Source organism: Trichoplusia ni, chromosome 8 (assembly GCF_003590095.1).
Source record: "Trichoplusia ni isolate ovarian cell line Hi5 chromosome 8, tn1, whole genome shotgun sequence".
In the NCBI taxonomy this organism is placed as follows: domain Eukaryota; kingdom Metazoa; phylum Arthropoda; class Insecta; order Lepidoptera; family Noctuidae; genus Trichoplusia; species Trichoplusia ni.
In genome coordinates this window covers 13,088,506-13,108,863 of record NC_039485.1, presented here as the reverse complement: position 1 = coordinate 13,108,863, position 20,358 = coordinate 13,088,506, and the positions used below count along the sequence as shown (strand labels likewise).

At 35.0% G+C, this 20,358-nt stretch overlaps 1 protein-coding gene across 2 annotated transcripts in view; it reads left to right on the top strand.

The window, feature by feature from the left end:
- The window catches only part of LOC113496505 (syntaxin-23-like), an 81,954-nt gene that overhangs the window by 58,356 nt on the left and 3,240 nt on the right, over positions 1–20,358 (top strand). For both annotated transcript variants that reach the window (XM_026875742.1, XM_026875741.1), the window contains exons 3-5: positions 13,655–13,821; positions 16,912–17,045; positions 19,869–20,051. In XM_026875742.1, coding sequence (XP_026731543.1) covers positions 13,655–13,821; positions 16,912–17,045; positions 19,869–20,051 — 484 coding nt within the window. The remainder of the gene's footprint in view (positions 1–13,654; positions 13,822–16,911; positions 17,046–19,868; positions 20,052–20,358) is intronic.

Here is a 20,358-nt window from a genome sequence, read left to right as displayed (position 1 = left end):
TAATTTATCTTATTATATATCAAAGAGCACATTCAAAGGTGATTTTTTGCTTCATCGACAACCCATTTTCGTTGACCGAAGAGAACTCCTAAAACTTTAATTCTGCTAATTCATAAAACAATAACAAAGGTCATAAGGTCATAACCAGTGATGTATACTATCACGTTACTCAACATTATCAATACACACTAGATCAAGTTAGAAATTGGATATGCAACAGTTGCATCTCATAGGGCAATACACCGTACAACAATTTAATATAGAGACAGGTTATTAGCCTCACTAAAATATGTCTGAACTAGACTCTACCTAATTCATGCATACAGTCTAACAGACCAAGGCGAAGCGCCACGTCACTGCCCGTTCTTGGAAACGTGGTCATTCATACGTTAGCCTACATTACGATTGTATCAACAAATAACAATTGTGAATTTGAGTAATTAGAAAATGAGTATTGACCTCGGTGAGGATAGTTACTTGTCAGATATCTTCGACCGTGATCGGTGAAAGCCCGGACTTTATCAATCACTGTATTATGTAATTTCAAGATACTTAAATCTACTCTTAACAAATATTTACTAACTATGGATTTGTGTAATAAATATAACCTCCAAATAACATTAAAATAACAATAAAAAAAACTAAACATTAAAAAAAGCTTGTGTTTACGAACGTCAATTCAATTTATGGCACTTAAAAAACCACTTAATAAAGACTGTTTCTATTGCTATACAGTCAATTAGCTAATTCATTTTAAACACATCACAATATTGTCATAATGTAATGCCACTCGTATTGCATGTCAAGTGCAATGGATGTTAGAATTATTAATTGTCGGTTACATATTAATAATAACCGCAGCGACCACTCGATGACGGCCGGCGGAATAATATATTTACGTGTGTTTGTTTACTAAACAGAGTTTATCACACAAAATGTTATACATGCGAAAGTTTATAAGTGTGTTTGTTACCGCTTCACGCTCAAACGGCTGGGCTGATATCGTTGAAATTTCGTTTGAATCTAGCTGACATCTTGGATTATCATATACTTTTAAACCAACTTTTTGAAAACAAGTATTGTTTTTGAACAATAACAGTAGGTAGGAGCAACGGGTAGTATCTACATGTACTTCGCTATATGTATACAAACACATAACCACATCATTTTGTGAAGTAATTATGATAAAAAGTGGATCTGTTCATGTCGCAGTATGGGTAAACGAGATACACATGTACATATTACGTGTTTCGTATATGGATAACATTTTTGCTTCTACATTCCAAAAAAGAACAAATTTCGCCCTCGAATAGAAGCGCATGAAAGCGCACTACATGACGTATACCTGATTCTCTCTGACACAACCCCAACCATTGTGTATGGATGTTTGTTCCTCTTCTGCGCAAAAACCACTAAACTGATTTAGACGAAACTCGGTACACGAATAGTTCATAACAAGGATTACCACGTAGAACACCCTTTATCCCGATTTTATATTCTCGAAAGTTCATTTTCGATTTCTCACGGGCAAGCCCGCGGGCAACAGCTTGTATAACATAAGTCTAAGCTAACTTTCTAAGATCGTTAATAACTGCGGCTGAGTAGTACGGTTCTAGTATTCAGGATTCATTTCTGCTAAAGACAAATATGGGATTCAAAAGTTGCATTACGAGAATGCTTTATAGAGAGTTTTCCCTGCTTTGGTCGTTCTTTATAGATACTTCTGAAGACGTCTTTTCATAGAAGTTGAATTTGTTCAAGACACTATTGGTACTTGTCATTTAATTTACCCACTAAGTAAGTATAAATTAAAATCCATGCAAATAGCTAAACTGACTTTATCGTCTAAACAATAACAGAATAAAATATTCTCGAAAAGAAACAAAACATAAAAAAATTCAAATTGAGACCTTTTGAAGTCGGTAAAAAAACAAAAGAGAGTATAATTATTCATAAAAATATTGTAACAACTGTTTCACGGTCTCCGATTCTATTAAGATACCGCAAAGTGTAAAATGATAACCGGCTAGCCTACATAAATCTTTTTTAATTAGAAAACTTAAGTATACGGTCTAGATAACTATGACGCTGAAAGTATTTCTCACTGAACTTAAAAATTTGATCTTATAACTAGAAATATATATGGGACAACATAATTATTGCACTTTTATAGTAACTTTCGATTAATAATTAAATAATGCAACGGTTTACTCACGCGTATTTATCGGGATTGCCAGACCAGTTTCGGACCAAAGCGGAGACCTTAATCATGAGCTGACGTGACACCGCGTTTTTGTACTGAAGGCAGCTACTTGGTACAATGAATCACATATTTACATAGCGAACTAAACCCGTCATTCGATTATGTTTGTTAATATGGTCGGTGAGTCAAACAGTTGTACTGCTAACTCAAAGGACTTAAAAGCATGCACCAATGTCTTTTCAAATTTATGTGCGTATTATAAAGGAATAATAACAGGATATCAAATTAGTTATGGGAAAAACATCATGAGATAACAAGCACACGGGAATATTTTTCAAACGTGTGTTAAACCATGTCTAAGGCCTACGGGCGGTTTAAAAACTCTGATACCAGGTTGCATAGCAACCATCCCAATCATATAAGTTGTAAAATTGCATAAATACGTAAATAAATTAAATTTATGACTAAAATCCTGAATTATATATTTTTTTAAATAACCAAATCAAAATTGCAGTAACAAGTCAAAACAGTACCAAAATCAAGTTATTTAAAACTCTGACCCATCAGTCTGAAGCACCTATACCTCTCTCGATCAAATATATCGGAACACTATGTAAAAACTGGCAGTCAATATACCAAGCTTTGTTTTGTAGGTCTAAACTCAGACAGCGCTTTTAACATCGATTCTATTTACCTGTATGCATTCCTGTCCTTATCGAAAACATTTTTGGGACGATAGAAAAGGCTAGCTCCCAAGAGATTGGTCAATAAAAATGCAGCTTTCATTTTATTTACAAATATTTTATGTTAATACAAATACTTAATTGATCAAAATATTTAGTTCTTCGCTTGTGAAATTGATATCAACATTCCTACGGCATGCTGGTTACATCTATTATACTACAAAACAAATATCATTGCAGTTTGAAAAACAATCAAATAAGATATGTCGAAGAGTATTTAATTATACTTAGTCAAGTGGATAATTATCAAACTCACAAAAATACGATCCATAACCAAAACCAACTGGAGACGACAAGCCAAACGTGATGAAACGTAATTCAAAAACGTGAGGTCTACGATTTCAGACAACGATCCAAAACAAAATCATAATTTGAATTATCCCTTGTCTTGTATTCACATCTTTTGTGAACGATTCTGAATTCACAAAACTTTTAAACTAATTAACAGTAAATAATTACTTTTGAAATACCAGTGCCTGTACCATGAAAACTTAACGCGGGATTGTTGTCGTTGTGAAAGCGAAACGGCATAACACACGGACGTAGCACCATCTCGCTTTTTCAATGGTTACAGTCCTGTTTAAGAGATCATAGTGGACGGGTAATGGATTACAACTGCTATCGCCCACATACTTTTATTCCTTATTTTAATAATCAAACCTACACAATATGACAGCAGAAATAATGTCAAACTAACCTTTAACTTTGAAATGTCAATTTTCATTACTTTTTTGGCATCATGGATCACATTACGATATTAAATTAAACAATTTTTCCCTTTAAGCAGTTTGTTTCCTTGAACATTAAAGTTGCTTTTTTTATTAAGAATCTACTTTACATTATGAGTTTAAAACGCAATTTATCAATTAAAGTATCGAACACCTACTAAACAAATCAACAGGTATGAATATTCACGCAATGAAACATAATTACGATAAAAGAAGGTCTTTGACGGATAATTACGTTAATTAATACAGCTATAAATGAAGGCATAACGCAAATAATGTTTAACTAGCTCTTATAACATTTGTTAGAGATAATTTAAAAGATAGAAAAGAATGTGCAACAAAGCCTACATTGTTACGCCATTTCTTTTCTTTTCTAGTCTAATGAGGCAGCTCATTAGTCTAGTCAGTCCGACTTAGAGGTTAAGTGTTAACCGTACATGTATCTGTAGAATCCCCCTTCAAGGAAAACTCACAATATATTACGTATAAAACTTTCGTTGGTAGCAACAACTTTTTTCGCTAATACTTTGTTCACAGTTACCTGTATGGGTTTGGATGGCACCTGGTTAAATTAAATTTATGTACTGACAATCCTAAGGTGTGTTAAGCTCAAAGAGGTTCTTCCGAAAGAGACAAAGTATAAAGATTCACTTTAAAGAAAATACCCATTCAGCAAATACATGAACATGTAATGTCACCATAAAAATAGCTGTCAAAAAATATTTCATTACAATAACGCTGCGCTAACATTAAACATAAAATATAAAACCTCATTTGTCGGATCCCTGTAGACTCATAATAATACCTCTTAGTGCCAAAAGTCGTTACTTTTTACAATGTGAAAATAAAAAAAAAACCAAGAGTTTTTATTGCCATCTCAAAAATGCCACGTGAAAAGTGAATAAAATCGTCGGCGGGTTTAAAGGAGTTTCATATGTCGTCGCATTTCCGACCTCGTGCAATATAAACTGCAAGTCTACCACAAACCTCTTAAAACAAGACTGCTTCGGCTGTGGAAGGGAGACAGCACTTTTTGCCGTATAGCGCTCTATCTCGCTCCCACACCTACAACATTCTCAATATAAGAGACGGTAGCAGGCACACAGCTTAACGCTGTTTAACTTAAAGTAGATTTCAATACATTGTGAAGCGAGACTTTATCTGTCTTGTGGGTCTTATTTCAGACTGCAGCGCCCTCTTTGTACCTATATTAAAACACTTTCATGTAGTTTTGTTTGAGTTTATTTGACAAGCGAATTTAATATAGAGATATGGTTAAAGATGGATAATTAGAAGATCTTATTACATAAAAATATACGTTTAAAGTAAATTTTGACTTTTCACAGGGAAGTATGTTTTTCAGTGTAATTGATAGTTACAGGAGCGGGGTGCAGTGCGTAGGTACTTCATTCTAAAATTGACTAAAAGTATCTACCGTTTTATTTTTCAAAAACGATTGTGACATTTTAATAATCAAACAGTTTATGATAATAGATATAGAGTAACTATCGCCGTAAATTAGCCACAACAGAATCTATCCAAAATGTTTATGTCATCAAATACGACTTTATGTTCTTTTCTTCTTCTTAACCGGGACGGCATAAGATAATTGCGTGTGAATAAATAAATAAATTAAATTAAATGTTTAACATTGGTTGCAATTAAAAACTTAACCAAAATAAATGTTTATTTCGAAGAAGCATTGATTTACGTCATACTTAGGCATATACAGCAATACCTTTCACAACATAGCCTTGATCTTTCACTTACAATACCTGGCTCAATTTGACACAAATTAATACAATAATTGTCGGATCAAACGGTATTAGCATAAAGGTGTCGTACAATTTATAGAGCATCCAACGAACACGGCCCGATTAATATCTATGCTAACACATCGCTTTAGTTCACACACCTAACTAATAATTTCCAAAAGCATTCTAGATTTTGCGGTAGTTCACACGCAGAACCTACCTACCGCTTAACTACTACCTACTGTCAAATGGAATATCGCCTTTGTTATTGAAGTCCCTCAAATCCGAATAATCCTTTGCTCTCTGTCAAGCGTTCGACTGTGCAATTCCCTTCTGGCGGCCGCTTCGGGCCTGAATTTTAATTGTGCTCCTTTTGCGTGTGTACCCGATCCGCTGCGTCTTTATACATTCATGTCCTTTGTGTATTAAGTGTTTGAGTTTAGCGATACTGTTCTGTTAAATGGTTCTAGCAAACGTTAAAGTTTATTAGCTTGTTTTTTTTTTATATAGTACGTTACACTTTTCTCCTTATTTTGTATTGTGGGTTAATATTTTGGAAAAGTGTTTGAAAGAAATTATTAAGAATAAAACTTAATTAATAAAATACATTAAATAGTACCTATATTATGAAAGTTAATGTTTTGTTAAAATGAATCATGAAACCTATACTTTTTTAGTTTAAGAAAGTACCTAAAAAAGTTTGACAAATTTGGTGTTAAATTATTGATATATTTCAGTGGTATATTTAATTAAAGAAATGACTATTTGTGAAGTACATACGCAGTACGTTAAACAGAATGTATTATTGACTTGTTTTCCTGCAAACCCCAAGACAATATGCATTATGTTTGTTGTTTGAATATCGCCTTAAACGCTGGATATTATATTTCACAAATGGAAATAAAAGCTAACGGTTATCGCATAAAGTAAATACATTTGTTTGTAGCTTGGATATTCGGATATTCAAACTTTAGACGCATATATATTGTTGCTGTTCTCGTATTTTAATACCTAACATGTGAGGCTGCAACACAAGGCAAAAGAAGCGTCAGTCGTCCGGTAGCAAGATGGGTCGATGACATAGCAATGGTCTCGGGTCAAGACTGAATGAGGCTAGTACAGGAAGGTAGAAATTGGCACGAGAAAGGGGAGGCCTATGCCCAGCAGTGGGAGGATAAAGGCTGTGTATGATGATGATGAAGAAGGCTGCAACTCAATGCAGAAACTTTAGTTTATGCAAAATGTTTTTCATTATACACGAATGCAGAACAAATTTGAGCTTTCTGTTGTAATAGGGTAAATTTTGAGACATCAGTTGTATAATTAAATAATGTATACCTTTAGATAAAAGACTTTTACCTATACAGTGTGACGCCGCATAAACGCGGTCGGCCTAATTGTCGCGGAGATGAGAAAGCATTCGCTCCAAGTTACATCAAAACTCGTCAAGTCACGTACAAAGGAATCGGGTCGTGTTTACAAAATAATAACAATTTCTTCGAATTTGTCTTCGAACAAACAAAAACCCTCGTAAATGTTAGAATAAAACAGATTTACATAGAAAATTATTAGGTCATACAGCGGAGAGCAAGACAAATGTTACGCAATCACAGTCTTCATGTTCCAGTGAGGGACATAATATATCTCAGTCTTCACAAACCACGCATAAAGCTACTCGTGAAGCGAACCATTTGTTATCCTTCTCGCTAAAATGTTGCCTCACTGCGTCTTTTAAGTGCCCTCAACGACCTAGTATTAACATCAAAAATCGCGTCTTTTAATCGAAGTTTTTGTTAATAACAAGTCAATCTTACTCAAACTCGTGGCGTAATCTGAAATATATTTTCCTATATTATCGTTTATTAATCATGCTTAGTAACAAGCAAAATGAAGGCTTTCTAAATAATACTCGCCTTATTTATTGTTTGAGTTACTTTCCAGCTGTCAAAAGCATAGCACACGCGACTATTGCTCGCCTAAAAACAATAACGGTTTGTAACAGTTTCCTACACGAAATCGGTGGCGGTTTGAAGGTCTTTAGGGCCCGTTAAAGGAACGTAAACATCGCTTGGATTCATTCGGTGTATAGAAATGTTCGTGTATAGTGATTGATAATAATATCAATCAGAGCAAACAAGCGAGTTGTGTATTTGTGTGATGGAATTTATAAATATTGCTTTTAAGGTAGGGAAGCAACCTACTTACGTCGTCCATTTGTATTTACCTTCAATAAATGATCTAATGATTAAAACCTTTTTTATTGTCTCCCGAAAGAAGTAAATGTTGAAGAAACTCGCGTCAGTCCTTGATATGATTCTAGAGTATCATATTACCGTATACAATAATACATGTATGTATGTAGGTATTCATATTTCGATCGAGTTCAAGTACCCTAAGTGGGTACATACTTGAAACTCAATCTTTTGAACATAAAATAACAAGACCAACTCAGAAGAGAAAATATCCAACTAGGTTATATTTTTGGTTTGCGTTTATTTTGACTAGCTGATCAGGCAAACTTCGTTCTCCCAAACTAATTTGTGAATCTAAACTATTCAGGGCGTCACTCAATACGCATCCAAAAAAAACATAAAAATCGTGGTTTTATCCCCTTTAAAATGTGACAGTATCACCTAATTGCCTAGAAATGGTTTCTTGGAGTTCCAGTGTCGATAGCTAATATTAGAATTTCACAAAACAACTTCAATCATCACACAAAACCGCCAACAAAACAATCTCTATTTTTACCGCAACTTATTTTCACTACAACAAAACTGTCTGCGATTCCCACCCACGCTCCATCACACGCACACGCTCGAAGCCTTCTGTGAACTGAATACAACATTTATAGTACCTACGTCTGTTTACAACCTAACCTTCACGTATTGTTGTTAAATAAATAATTATATATCGGGCAACAAAATTCACACATAATTAAGGTAACTTGTAAAATGGATGTCGATGGCACGTTAAAATGTAGGTACTGTGGAACAGTATGGGCACTTTTTTTTTCTGAGTGCCATCTGCGTCGCATTATGTGTATATGTATGCGTATTAGTGTATCTTCCTTTTATTTATTTAACGAAAGTACAATTTTAAAATTACAATGTTTTTATAGTTAAAAATCCTCGCCAAACATTGCGTTTAAAGGCGAGAAGCGCTCTTGTTTATACCAAAATCTATGTTTTACTTAACAGCTTTCTGCTGTGACACTAGCCGCCGTAACCGAAATTGGTCAGAACATTACTATTAGTATTTTATTATTATTTTTGTTGATGTTGATATAACCTTTTTTTTCGGGTGGGAGATCAAATGACTCCTTCCGCTATAGGTTTAGTGGAAGGGAGTGTCAGACTTTTACTGACTAAGACGCACCCATGTTCCAATCTTTGCCGTTCGTGTACTGGGGCAACGGTAACCCTTTCGGATAATCCCGCCGCCCCAGCAGGTTGGTTACAACCTGGTGTAAGAATTTAAAGCCACACGTAAACTTTGAAGTTGCTATACAAACCTTTAAAAAATCTCCGGTATGCCGATATCCTCACGATGATTTCCTAGACTTTTAAGCAAATTATAATTACTTTCTGATAGAAAATGAATTTGATAAATTATAGTTTATGTCGGGATTTGAACGTACGTCCTTCGAGTGGGCAGTCCAAGTATTAATGTTACGTTACACTTCGTTACACGGCCAATGGCGTTGAAGGATCGAACTGTCAAGCACAGTTGTTGATACTACCGCAGTAACGTTTCTCCGTATTTATTGTATCAAAGTTTGGACATGACAAAGATGTTCGTGACGACGAAAGTCAACAGGATAAAATCTAATTATATAAATCTGTATAGTCCAAATTACAAAATTATTAGATCTTTTCTTTGTTTTAACACGCCATCAAAATAAGGAGGAAAAAAGCTCTTGAATTTGGTAGTGGAGGCAAGAAAACATGACTTGCCAATAAATAGCGTATCTACTGGTAAGTGACGTCACACGAGATTTAAATCACTATAATTATTATCCACATCATTTTCGTTTACTGTTATAATATTCTTGGAAATCTTTCTGACGGAATAAACAAGATTTTTTTGTCAAATATCCTATTACTTATCGGACATGCTCAGTCCCTGTTGTATCTAGTACTACCATATTCTGCCCGCGCCATAAAACTTAACTGCCTGTATAATAACTCGTTTGAAAAGCTTTTATGAATTCAAGATCAGAATTGAATGTTTAACTTTCGGGAAGCGTGGAAAATAAATTGAGTCATAAATTGTAAAGTTGACACTTCCTGACCAGTGTAAACTGGTGTTATACAGGGTGGTTTTTAATTTTACTGGTTTTTACTTATTCTACATTTTTCTTTTTATTTCACAACAATGACAACCATTGAAGATGCTGCAGAATGGACGAATTAAAGAAGCTTGTATTTATGACATTCGAAAATTAAAAAGGAATTGATTCGTGGCGCATTCAGTAGAACCCGTGACATTAATGAAAGATGATTGTTTAGGTGATCCTTTTTTCGAATTTTAGTGCTAATTAATTATTCATTGAAAACAATAATATTAATTTTACAAAAAAATATCTCTCAGCATACTGATAGCAACTTATAAAACGAGTACTTGCCGTTCAATTTGTAATGTGAAAACCTATCCTGTACATATTGCCAAAAAAAACCTTACAAACATTCACATGGTAACATAAACCTATATTACCTGTGGTATGTACCTAATGGTTAAAGGAAATAGATTTCACGGTTGTAATTGACCGAGTCGTTTGTTACAAAAAAAGTTTCCTTTTGTGAATTCGATCGTGTTATGTGATTTATTATACCTCGAAAGGCTCGGTTATATCCTGTTATGAATGACGGGCATGTGTTCCTGTCGGTAGCTTTATTTCACAATGTATGGTGCACAGGATATTTATTCGGCAGCCGGATCTAACAAAGATATTTTTTTTGAGAAATAATTGATTAAATACTCATTTAATATTATATTCGACGACACCTTCTAGTCTCACATTAAGCAAAGCATTTGAGAATGCGACAACTGATAAGCATACTTATATATTTTATAAATATATATATCATATTGATAAATTACACCCCGACACAGTATTAAGTAAGTATTAAGCGAACTTGGAAACAAACTCACGACATTTGAGATAGCAGCCAGGGTCACTTACCACTAGACCAACAGGCCAGTCAATCAGTTCAATAATATTATGACTTAATTATACACACGTATTTATAATGAGAATCTGCAATAAATTCCCAAACAGTTATTTCCTATCCAATTATAAATAGCAAGCTATTCATAGAAACATCCCAAAGCTAGAAACAGGAGTTCAGGAACTGCGGCGGACGACTGATCGAAGGTCGTTCTGCCACTAATTACTGTAAGATTGTATTTACTACTGGCGAATTCTCTCCTCAATTGATCGCACCCGACCAAAACACTGCGTCATTACGTTTTATCGCTCGATTTAGTAAATTTGGTTGTGCCCACACAACGAATTGATTGCTACATGTATATGTACTCCGACCGTGAACCGTATGATTGAATCTTTGAGCTCGCTTTGTATCTGGACCTGAAGAAACGATACCATTGTTTGCCTTTTGTTTTTCAGGGCTCAGCGCTCAAAAGATAAAAACCGAAATCTATTTTTGTGCCCCGCTGTATGACTGTCAGTCCATCTCTAAGCTCTATCGCATGAACCGTGATAGAAAGAGAGTTTAAATTTTCACAAATTGTGTTTTTATCTGTTTTGTTTGTTCTTGTTGCTAGTATAACAAAAAAATATTAATAATATAAATATCTGCAATCTAAATAGAGATAGAAGTAACTACCAACAAATTTATGATTTGGTTTTCTTTAGCCTTTTTAGCACGAAACCCTCAGTGACGCAAGTTCGACTCGCAATTGACTGGTTTTTTTATTATAAATCTCTTGACCGAAATAGGAAAAGTTTTTCTCAAACCGGTTGAGGTGATATTGAGGAATGGTATGAGGTTCATAAATCTATATGAAAACTAAAAGTTATATTGAAATTTGAAATAGATTTAATACGAGTTTAAAACTTTCTATGAACATGTTTGGAATGCTAGTAAACTAACTGATTCATTATATTAGCTGACAGTTATTTGGCCGCGGGCCGAGTGACTGCAGCGAACAGCATAATTAATTTCATAACATAAATGTCTAATTTTAATTAAAAATCTAGTGAAGTTTATGTGAGCTTTTTGACTTGAGTTTACACAAAATCTGAGAAATTTAGTTCGATGAAGTTTACAATTTAAACAAACGAGCAAATGTGCATAAAAAATTAAAGATCGTAGAATTATTGAATATCTATATATGTATATAAAAGAAAGTCGTGTTAGTTACACCACTTATAACTCAAGAACGGCAGAACAGATTTGGCTGAAAATTGGTAGGGAGGTAGCTTAGAGCCAGGAGACGGACATAGGACTTTTTATCCCGTTCGACAGCGTTCCCGTGTGACTTGACATGAAACGTCAGTCACTATAAAACGTGGTATAACAAAACGCAAATGACAGCTATGTAATGACGTATGGATTACTATGGATGACAATTTGATATTTGTAAGAAATCAATATTAAAACTACTTCTATCTATATATATATATAAGAAAGTCGTGTTTGTTACAACACTTATAACTCGAGAACGGCTGGACCGATTGCCATGGTTTTTGATTTGTTGGATTTGTTTCCGTCCCGAAAACAGAATACATCTTAAAAACAATGAAAACTCGATATGTGTAATGAATACTTTCATTTCAATAAATGCTGATTTGTTTATAACATGTAAAACTTTTGTTGTCCATAGGGTGATACCAGGAGATCAGATAGTAGTATTTCATGACCTTAGAGTAGGTAGCAGTCATGAAGGGATTACCAGTAGAGCAGTGAGGGTTATAGCTGGGTAGCAGGTACTGTACGCGTGAGAGTAGGGTGGGACCTTAGAGTAGGTAGCAGTCATGAGGGGATTACCAGTAGAGCAGGTAGCAGTAATACATGAAGGTGGTACCATTAAATCGGGGAATGGTAGTCAAAATCAAAAATAAACTAGATATCTATTGGCAGCACCCATGAGTTTGGCTCTAAGTTGCAGTAGATGTATATGAAGGTGGTTGCGATCTTGCTGAAGGGCCGCGATTAGCATAAAAAACTAATTCAATCGGCAATATTAGTAAATCATGTGTTTCTTATTTACAACCTATATACAACTTAAAATGATTACTTAAAAACAATCAGCAATATTATCATCGACTCTAAGGCGGTACGAAGTCCGCCGGGAAAGCTAGTTATTAATAAATGAGAGTAATTCATTCTCGTGCATTCTCAATTATATTTTAAATTATAACGATGACCGAGTAAACAATAAGCATATTTTTGAGTGAGTTGGATTCGACGATTTGTAGAAATAAATCATCTGTGTGAATTTCAACTATAAACCTATTACAGTTTATAATAAACAGAGGTTAGCACAAACGGACAGACAGCGGAGCCTTAAATAATTAAGAACATAAAAAATACAAGTCTCTACCTGCACCAAATATGCATTAGGAAAACAGTCAGTACACTATAATATTTGTGTATACATACGCACACATACATAATGACATGCCTGTTCCACATACATAAATTAGTATATGGATTAGTCGCGGTCTATTCAAATATGGATATGGCTCTTTACGCATCTGACTAATTGTAAGCAAATTGAAATGCCACAATCATACTCGTAACATTGGCATTACTGTTCGTTTAAAGCAGTATACTTTGGTATTAGTGCTTTTCTATACTGATATTCTGCTCATTTAGTTCAGTGTTACCGATATTATGAAGGCTGACAGTACTACTAACTAGTACGAACTAACTGAATAAGTACTTGTTCTAGGAAAGTTTTTTTGAGTCTCGTGCGTGTGACTTGAATGTTTGTGTTAACCTCAGTTGCGTTTTTAGGGCGAGATTTGATAAAGAAATGAAAGGTTTCGTAAATTTTGATAATGTAGTCAATCCTTTAACCTACGTATTGAACACTCAGTGTCGCGAGTCTAAAACGCACATGACCGAATATTTTAAAGGAAGTAATTGTTTAATTCCCTGCCAAAAAGCGGTGTTAATTTTATAACCGGACTCATTTTCAGTACTTTGTATATTTAGACAAAAAAACTCCTCTCTTAAATTAAGTCTTTTGTCCAACCAGCTGATAACTGAAATCAACGTGCAGTTGGCGCTGTTCCGAGACCTGCTGATCCACATCGGGCAGCCGCACGACTGCCCCGAGCTGCGGGAGCGCGTGCGCCGCCTGCGCCGCGCTTGCGTCGAGGCGACCAAACAGACCAGCCTGCTAGTACTGCCTAATTGTAAAAAGTTAGTATATTTGTAGTTCTAGTTATTGATATTTTATTTTATGAATATTAATATTTTAGTCAGTTTTTTTTCTCTCTCTCTCTCTCTCTTAGCTGTAGGTACTTTTATTTTTCTGTTATGTGTCATGACATTGAAAAAGAATAAATTAGCCCGAAACGTAATTTGTTTTCAATAACTCACAGCTATAGTTAACCCACCTAAGATGGTTTTATTTTACCTTTCAATATTATTCCGATGTTCTCCCAACAGAATACTTGTGCATTTTAATGAACGACAGCTAATCATAAAATCAGCCTATTTATTTATTAAAATTACGCCATCTCCTTGAAGTCTCGAAGGAATAACCCTTTTCAAAGTTCGAAAAAAATGTTTGTTATTATCGCGATATTTCTTGTCTTCATCCAATTTATATTTTCATGAGAATTGACGTGGCATACATATCTACAGACTAGCTAAAGCGCGCGACTTTGTTTGCATGGTTATAGTGATACCTATAGTTAGAAATTTTGCGTACTACAGTTGATCCTATAGCCTTTTCTAATAAAATTATAAATAAAATATATATTATAGTTTTTAAAACGGATCAATAGTTACTGACACTTGCGCTTTCAAATAAACAAACACACTCTTCAGCTTTATAATATTATAGTACCCATATATATATCAGGTAGGTGTATGGATGGAGTGACTAGTCCCTACCCAGTAACACACAGCGTATCTCATTACATTGCACATACCGAGAAATCGATCACGTAGAAGATCGAGTAGAAATTTCCGATAGCTCAATTTGAAAAGGGTTGGTACGTTACTCTGTACTTAGTTGTTTATTTATCTTTGGGCATTCTAACTCGGACAGGGTGGCTTTAAATCAACACTGAACATCTTCACCTCGTTATCTTGCAAAGTAAATATTGTATAAGGCAGCAATATTACTACCGCTGTTTCGGAGAATATGTAAGCGCAACGAGAGCCTCGATCGAGTCAATGGTAACCCCTTGCGGCCCAGATCGGTGTCGGCCATTAGATTAATGTGCTTTTTTCCCTAGATAAATGGCCCTCCGTTTAACACAAAACAAAAAATTACATGTCGTATAATTCACTCAAACAGTTTAGAATATTTCTGTTCAGTTACACAATAGAGCAGGAGCTCGTGAATTTTTGAAATTTTGCCTTTAAAATTGTAACTCTTTTGTTCCTGCGCGCTCAGGGATTCGAAACGGCACGGATATACCACCCGGAGTTACACCGTCCCATTATTCTACTTTACGTTATACAAAACATTCACCTTAATAGATAAATTTTCTCTTAAGCTTCTGCCTACGCATACTATATAAATTCATCCTGAACAGCCGATCATTTGCATAACAAAAGGGGACTATCCGAAGTTTCTGATGTCAAATCCAAAAACGTGCTAATTATTACAAAAAGCTTGACTATTTAAATGCCGAATATTTTGAAAGTAGACCGTTACACTTGACGTTGACTCGCTTTGATCAAGAAACAATCGACTTATTCCCATGTAATACCTATTAATGTAGTCATAGCTGAGTCAATATAATATTTTGGGTCAAGTCATAAGCTTTCACACGTTATTAATAATGGTTTTCTAAGAAAATCTACATTAAAATATTTAAAAAACCAACAACAACACTTTTGTCGAGTAAAAAATACTAACAAAATCCTCCTTTGCGACATAATTCAAGCAGATCCAAACATTGTAAATCTGTAATGCCGTGATTACATTAAACGTGCCAAACAGTTAAGTAAATAAGCAGCTAAATAGTTAATTATGTATCGCTCTCGAGAACTGAGCACATAGTTTTAAGCCGCACGACACCGATAACGTCACGATTCCAACTGACATTCAGTTATTTTGGGGAAGAAATTATTGCTTGCCATAATATTGTTTGTACTCAAACTGTTAACGAAATAAAGTTAACGTTTACGGCATAAAATTTGACGAATTGTACATTAACATTTTTTTTGTCCAGGTGTGCTTTGAATGTTTGTAAAATAACACAAGAGTATTGGTTAAAACGAGGCCGTTTTTATTAAAAAACTGTGTATATTATTTGCTACAGAACTTTCTTTGAGTATATGTATTATGTAGTTCTGACCGTAAATAGTTGTCTATATTTAATACCCATATTTATAATTCATAACCCCAAAAGCGTGAAATAGTTAAATTATAGTACACAGACAGAAATTCCAATACGTTACGAAATTTAGGTGTGAACCACATGATACCTACGTTTAACCCATTCAAGCGATTTCATTACTCATTATGATGTATCACAATGACCTTTCGTATTTTTTCATTCCCTTGACATTGGAATAAAACATGAAACCTGAACATTAACAGTCTGTATTACTTCATAAACTTGTTTTATAGGTACGTAGGGAAAAATGATGAAATTTAAAAGAAGAGCTACATTTTGCCCATATTTATTTCAAAGTTTATTTTCCTACACCATCTCCGCTTTATATATTTTAAGACGTCAAAAAAATATTAAGGTTTGGTAGTAGGCCTCTTCTAGATACTGTGGGCTCGTAAATCAAGACTGCTACCTTTGTTCAAACGTAACAGATCATTACACTACGCGTAACGATGCCTCGCTTGCACAAAGCTATCAGAGCTTCGATAATTGTACTGACACAAATATGCCTGGCTTAATAGATAAACTATAATAACATTGTGCCACCAATAATTTTATTGGTGAATAACAAAAAGAGAACTTGCAGCATTCCCAGAAGGAGATGGCGAGACCGGGTCGTTTTATTCCCTGAAAAACTGTTACGCATAGACCGGGATAAATGGAAGAAACGAAAGGAGGAATTTACCCTGTAGTGGGACGCTTCTGCTAATAACTATAACTTATAACAGCCAAGAGCCTAGAGAAGACTCTCTTTTGGCATCTGAATACAGGGCCGGATTCAAAAACCGGCACTTCTTGAAAAGTCGCCAATCGTGAGGAGGTTTCTATCTCTGGAGCCCTAACCTCTCTAAATTGGTTTCCAATGTCCCAATACTTTCTAAATATAAGTTTGATGTTCAGATTTTAAATTGTGAAACAAACTAACTTTGTACAGATCAACGAGCGACGGTTGTGCCGAGCAGCCGCAGCTGGTCCTCCTGTACTTCATGTCACAGCTGCTGCTGCGGGAGCTCGCCAAGTGCCACAGACTTGTACAACTCGTGCCAATGGACATGACCTCCTATTATGGTGAGACAAGTTCCTACTCTATTGAGATTAAAAGGTTTTGTGTGTTCATAATTATGTAGGTGTTTCGGAATATTTTTTACGGATAGAAATACATGTTTTTCGTAAAGCTATATTGTATTAACTCGCAAAAGGTGTCCACTTCATAGAGCAGTAGAACCCTAGTAATTTAAATTTTACAAAAAATCTCTCTAAAATCCGACACTCACATGTGAATCTCAGCTACAGCAAAGCGACAAAACTAAATAATTCGGTATTCCAGATTTATGTCTGGGTGTGACTGTCGCCTCTCCTCTCACTAAACATTTACCACCACTTGTAAGATTGCCTCACCAGATACATCAAGTATTTCTGAAACGCAGCCTTCCAAATTTTTATTTACAATAAAAAAAGTACATTACTTCAGCCGACTGGTCGAATAGACCACCAGATAATTTCCCGAGGGCGTCGTAAGTGATGAATAAAGGATCACATTAGAAGAATGGCCAGCATTCGCTTATGTATAAAAACGTACGCAGGGCTAACCAATTCGTCTCTGAATTGTCCATAAATTTCTAAGAATAAAGTACCCGGACCTGTTTCAAAACAATTTTATGAAAGACGTTTGTCACGATGATATTGTTAAATGCTTAGACGGTAATTATCGCGCTTGAGAGACCAATCCCTTATTGTCTGTTAAAACTTTGCCATAGGATCTGTTGTTCCAAACCAAACAGCGAAACGGAATAACGCAAAGTCATAGCGAAAACCTCTATGAATCACACAAATATTATAAATGTGTGTATATGCTTGTTACCTTTTAATGGCCAAAAATTTGAACCGATTTCGAATAAAACCTATACATAATATATCGAGGTAACTTACTTAGGAAACCTATACAGGCGGGCGAGGCAACAGCCAGTTTATAATATAGCACACTCACCTACTTTACATAGGTATTTACCAGTATTTTGTATTGCTAATTACACAAAGAAAAACAAATTACCATAAAAAAGAAAACAAACTTGAACAAGTCTCGAATGATAAATTAATTTTCCCGAAATCTGTTCTGTTGTACGGCTATTGAATGAAGCGATATAATGATAGACAGTCTACGAGAATGAAACGGACCTGTCTATATTTCTACGTCTGTGGTACACAGCTGTTTATTTTCCCTCGCTTAAGAGCAACTGCGAGTGATGGGATGGCAGACAATAAGTGATTCACCTGTCGATTAGATTGAATGGGCTGCTTCTGTTCTCTTAGGATTTCGGTTACGAAAAACTACCATTTAAATCTCAACTGATTGTGTTTCGGTTTAGCACAGCTTTTTGGTACTCTTGTGACTGCGTTTGGAATACTAAGCTATTTTAATATGTCTCATTCATTAAAATTATATTTTAAAAATAAATATATGGGGTAAATACCTACAATAATTTCTTCTTTCGTCCTTAGCAATAAAAAGAGGCCCTTGACTTCGTTTAAACGATTCCTCTCAGGGTTGGGAATTGTAAAATCGAGGAAGCTTAATTTGAACTTGACATATAAAAGTAATAACATTTATCCTATTTCCATTGGTTATTATATTTCAACGTAACGCGCGATACTGCCTCAAGAAATTGTACTTGTTTCTACAAATCACTCGCAATAAAGATGACCTAGTTACCTATTTCACACCAGATCGTCTGTTTCTATGAATTGTGTAATGCACTTAGGTAATAGCAATAAGCCTTAAGCAGATTAACAGTTTAACTTCAAAATACTACCAGTTAGCTGACCCCGTTTCAAAGAAATACCTTTGATTATAAAACCACAAAAACCAGAGTTACAGTAACGACTTTCATGAAACTGGAAAACCGAATTTCTTTTTACTAATCCTACAACATTGGGCAACAAAAGTTTCTTTTAATGGCGTACCGCGGCGAACAATTAGTGGCGATTAATCACAGCTAGAGACACCGGCCTCTATGTTCAACTTGGGCAAAATTTCGGGGTTTAATGTTGGGAATTTCCCCCGATAATAATGGGCAACATTATCGTTTCAAAGAGAGAAGATCTTAGATATTCAGTACACAATACCTAGGACAGTGCACAGTAACAATGGCGGTCTGTGAACTGATAGTCTCGATTGGAACCGTGTTCTATGACAGTACGTGCAGTTGCATTGAAACTCAAACCGGCTTTACCGGCGCCGGTATATAAGTTTAATCTCGCCTTTGAAAGCCTGTTCAGTTAGAATCCGACGATAATACGGTGTTAGCGAGTGTGTTCGGATTTCTATTTCGAGTTTTGCACAAGAGTATTAAAAATGAACCGTAGTCCATAAATATTTCTGATTTACTTTAAGCCCTATGATTATTGTGTCTCATTTAACATTATTGCTGTATTAATATTTTAGAGGCTCTTAAACTAAGTGAAAAACAACAATACTGTCGCAATATTTTTGGTACTTTTTGGCTTTGTTCGCCGACTTTGTTATTTACTCCAATGTTACAGGTTAGGTAGCGTTAGCGATGAAAAAGGTCGAAGTTCTGAAAGCTTTTATCGAATTGCTAATTTTTACACCATATTTTAATAGAGGTAATATTGATGGATATTGTTTTATGGAATAGAATAGGAATAGTTTTTCGAATACAATAAATAATTAGTAGCTTTTTTACGAAAATTCGCAATTCATTTCCCTTGAGAATACAGCAACTAAAACACTACTGAGATATTACTTATTTATTAGACTACTAACATACATAATACCCTTCAAAATCAACTCGATTCAAACTATACACGTGCCATAATCCAATACTATGAACTAGGATTAGTTTCAAGGTACATGACAGCATGTTTCCCCAGAGAACCGGGCCGGGCCTTCGAACTTCGGTAACGTGATCAGTCAGATCCTGCTGTGCAAGCAGATCACGCCGGACTTCAACCAGGAGGAGCTCTGCAGCATCGCCAAGGACACGCAGGAGATCACGAGAATAGTTAACGATATACAAGAGTATTTACCGCAGCATGAAAACTTGAATCATTTAGGTAAGGTATTTTTCTTAATATTAAGTGTATTAACATTCTTTGTGCCATTGTTTGAATAGGAACTTATTTGGTTGAAACTTTTATCTCCGATTTTCTTCGAACAAAAAATCGAACTGTTAAATTAATTAATTTTGAATTTAGAGAATTAATTGTCTTCCTATGAGTTCAATTTTCTTTAGAGCAAAGTAATTTTCGTAGATAGCTTTAGTGGAACTTATTTATTAAACATGGAGAGGAGAACAGAGCGATAGGAAGGCGTTTGCCAACCAGTAGTTTGTTAATTGATGAAAACAGTGGAATATTGCGC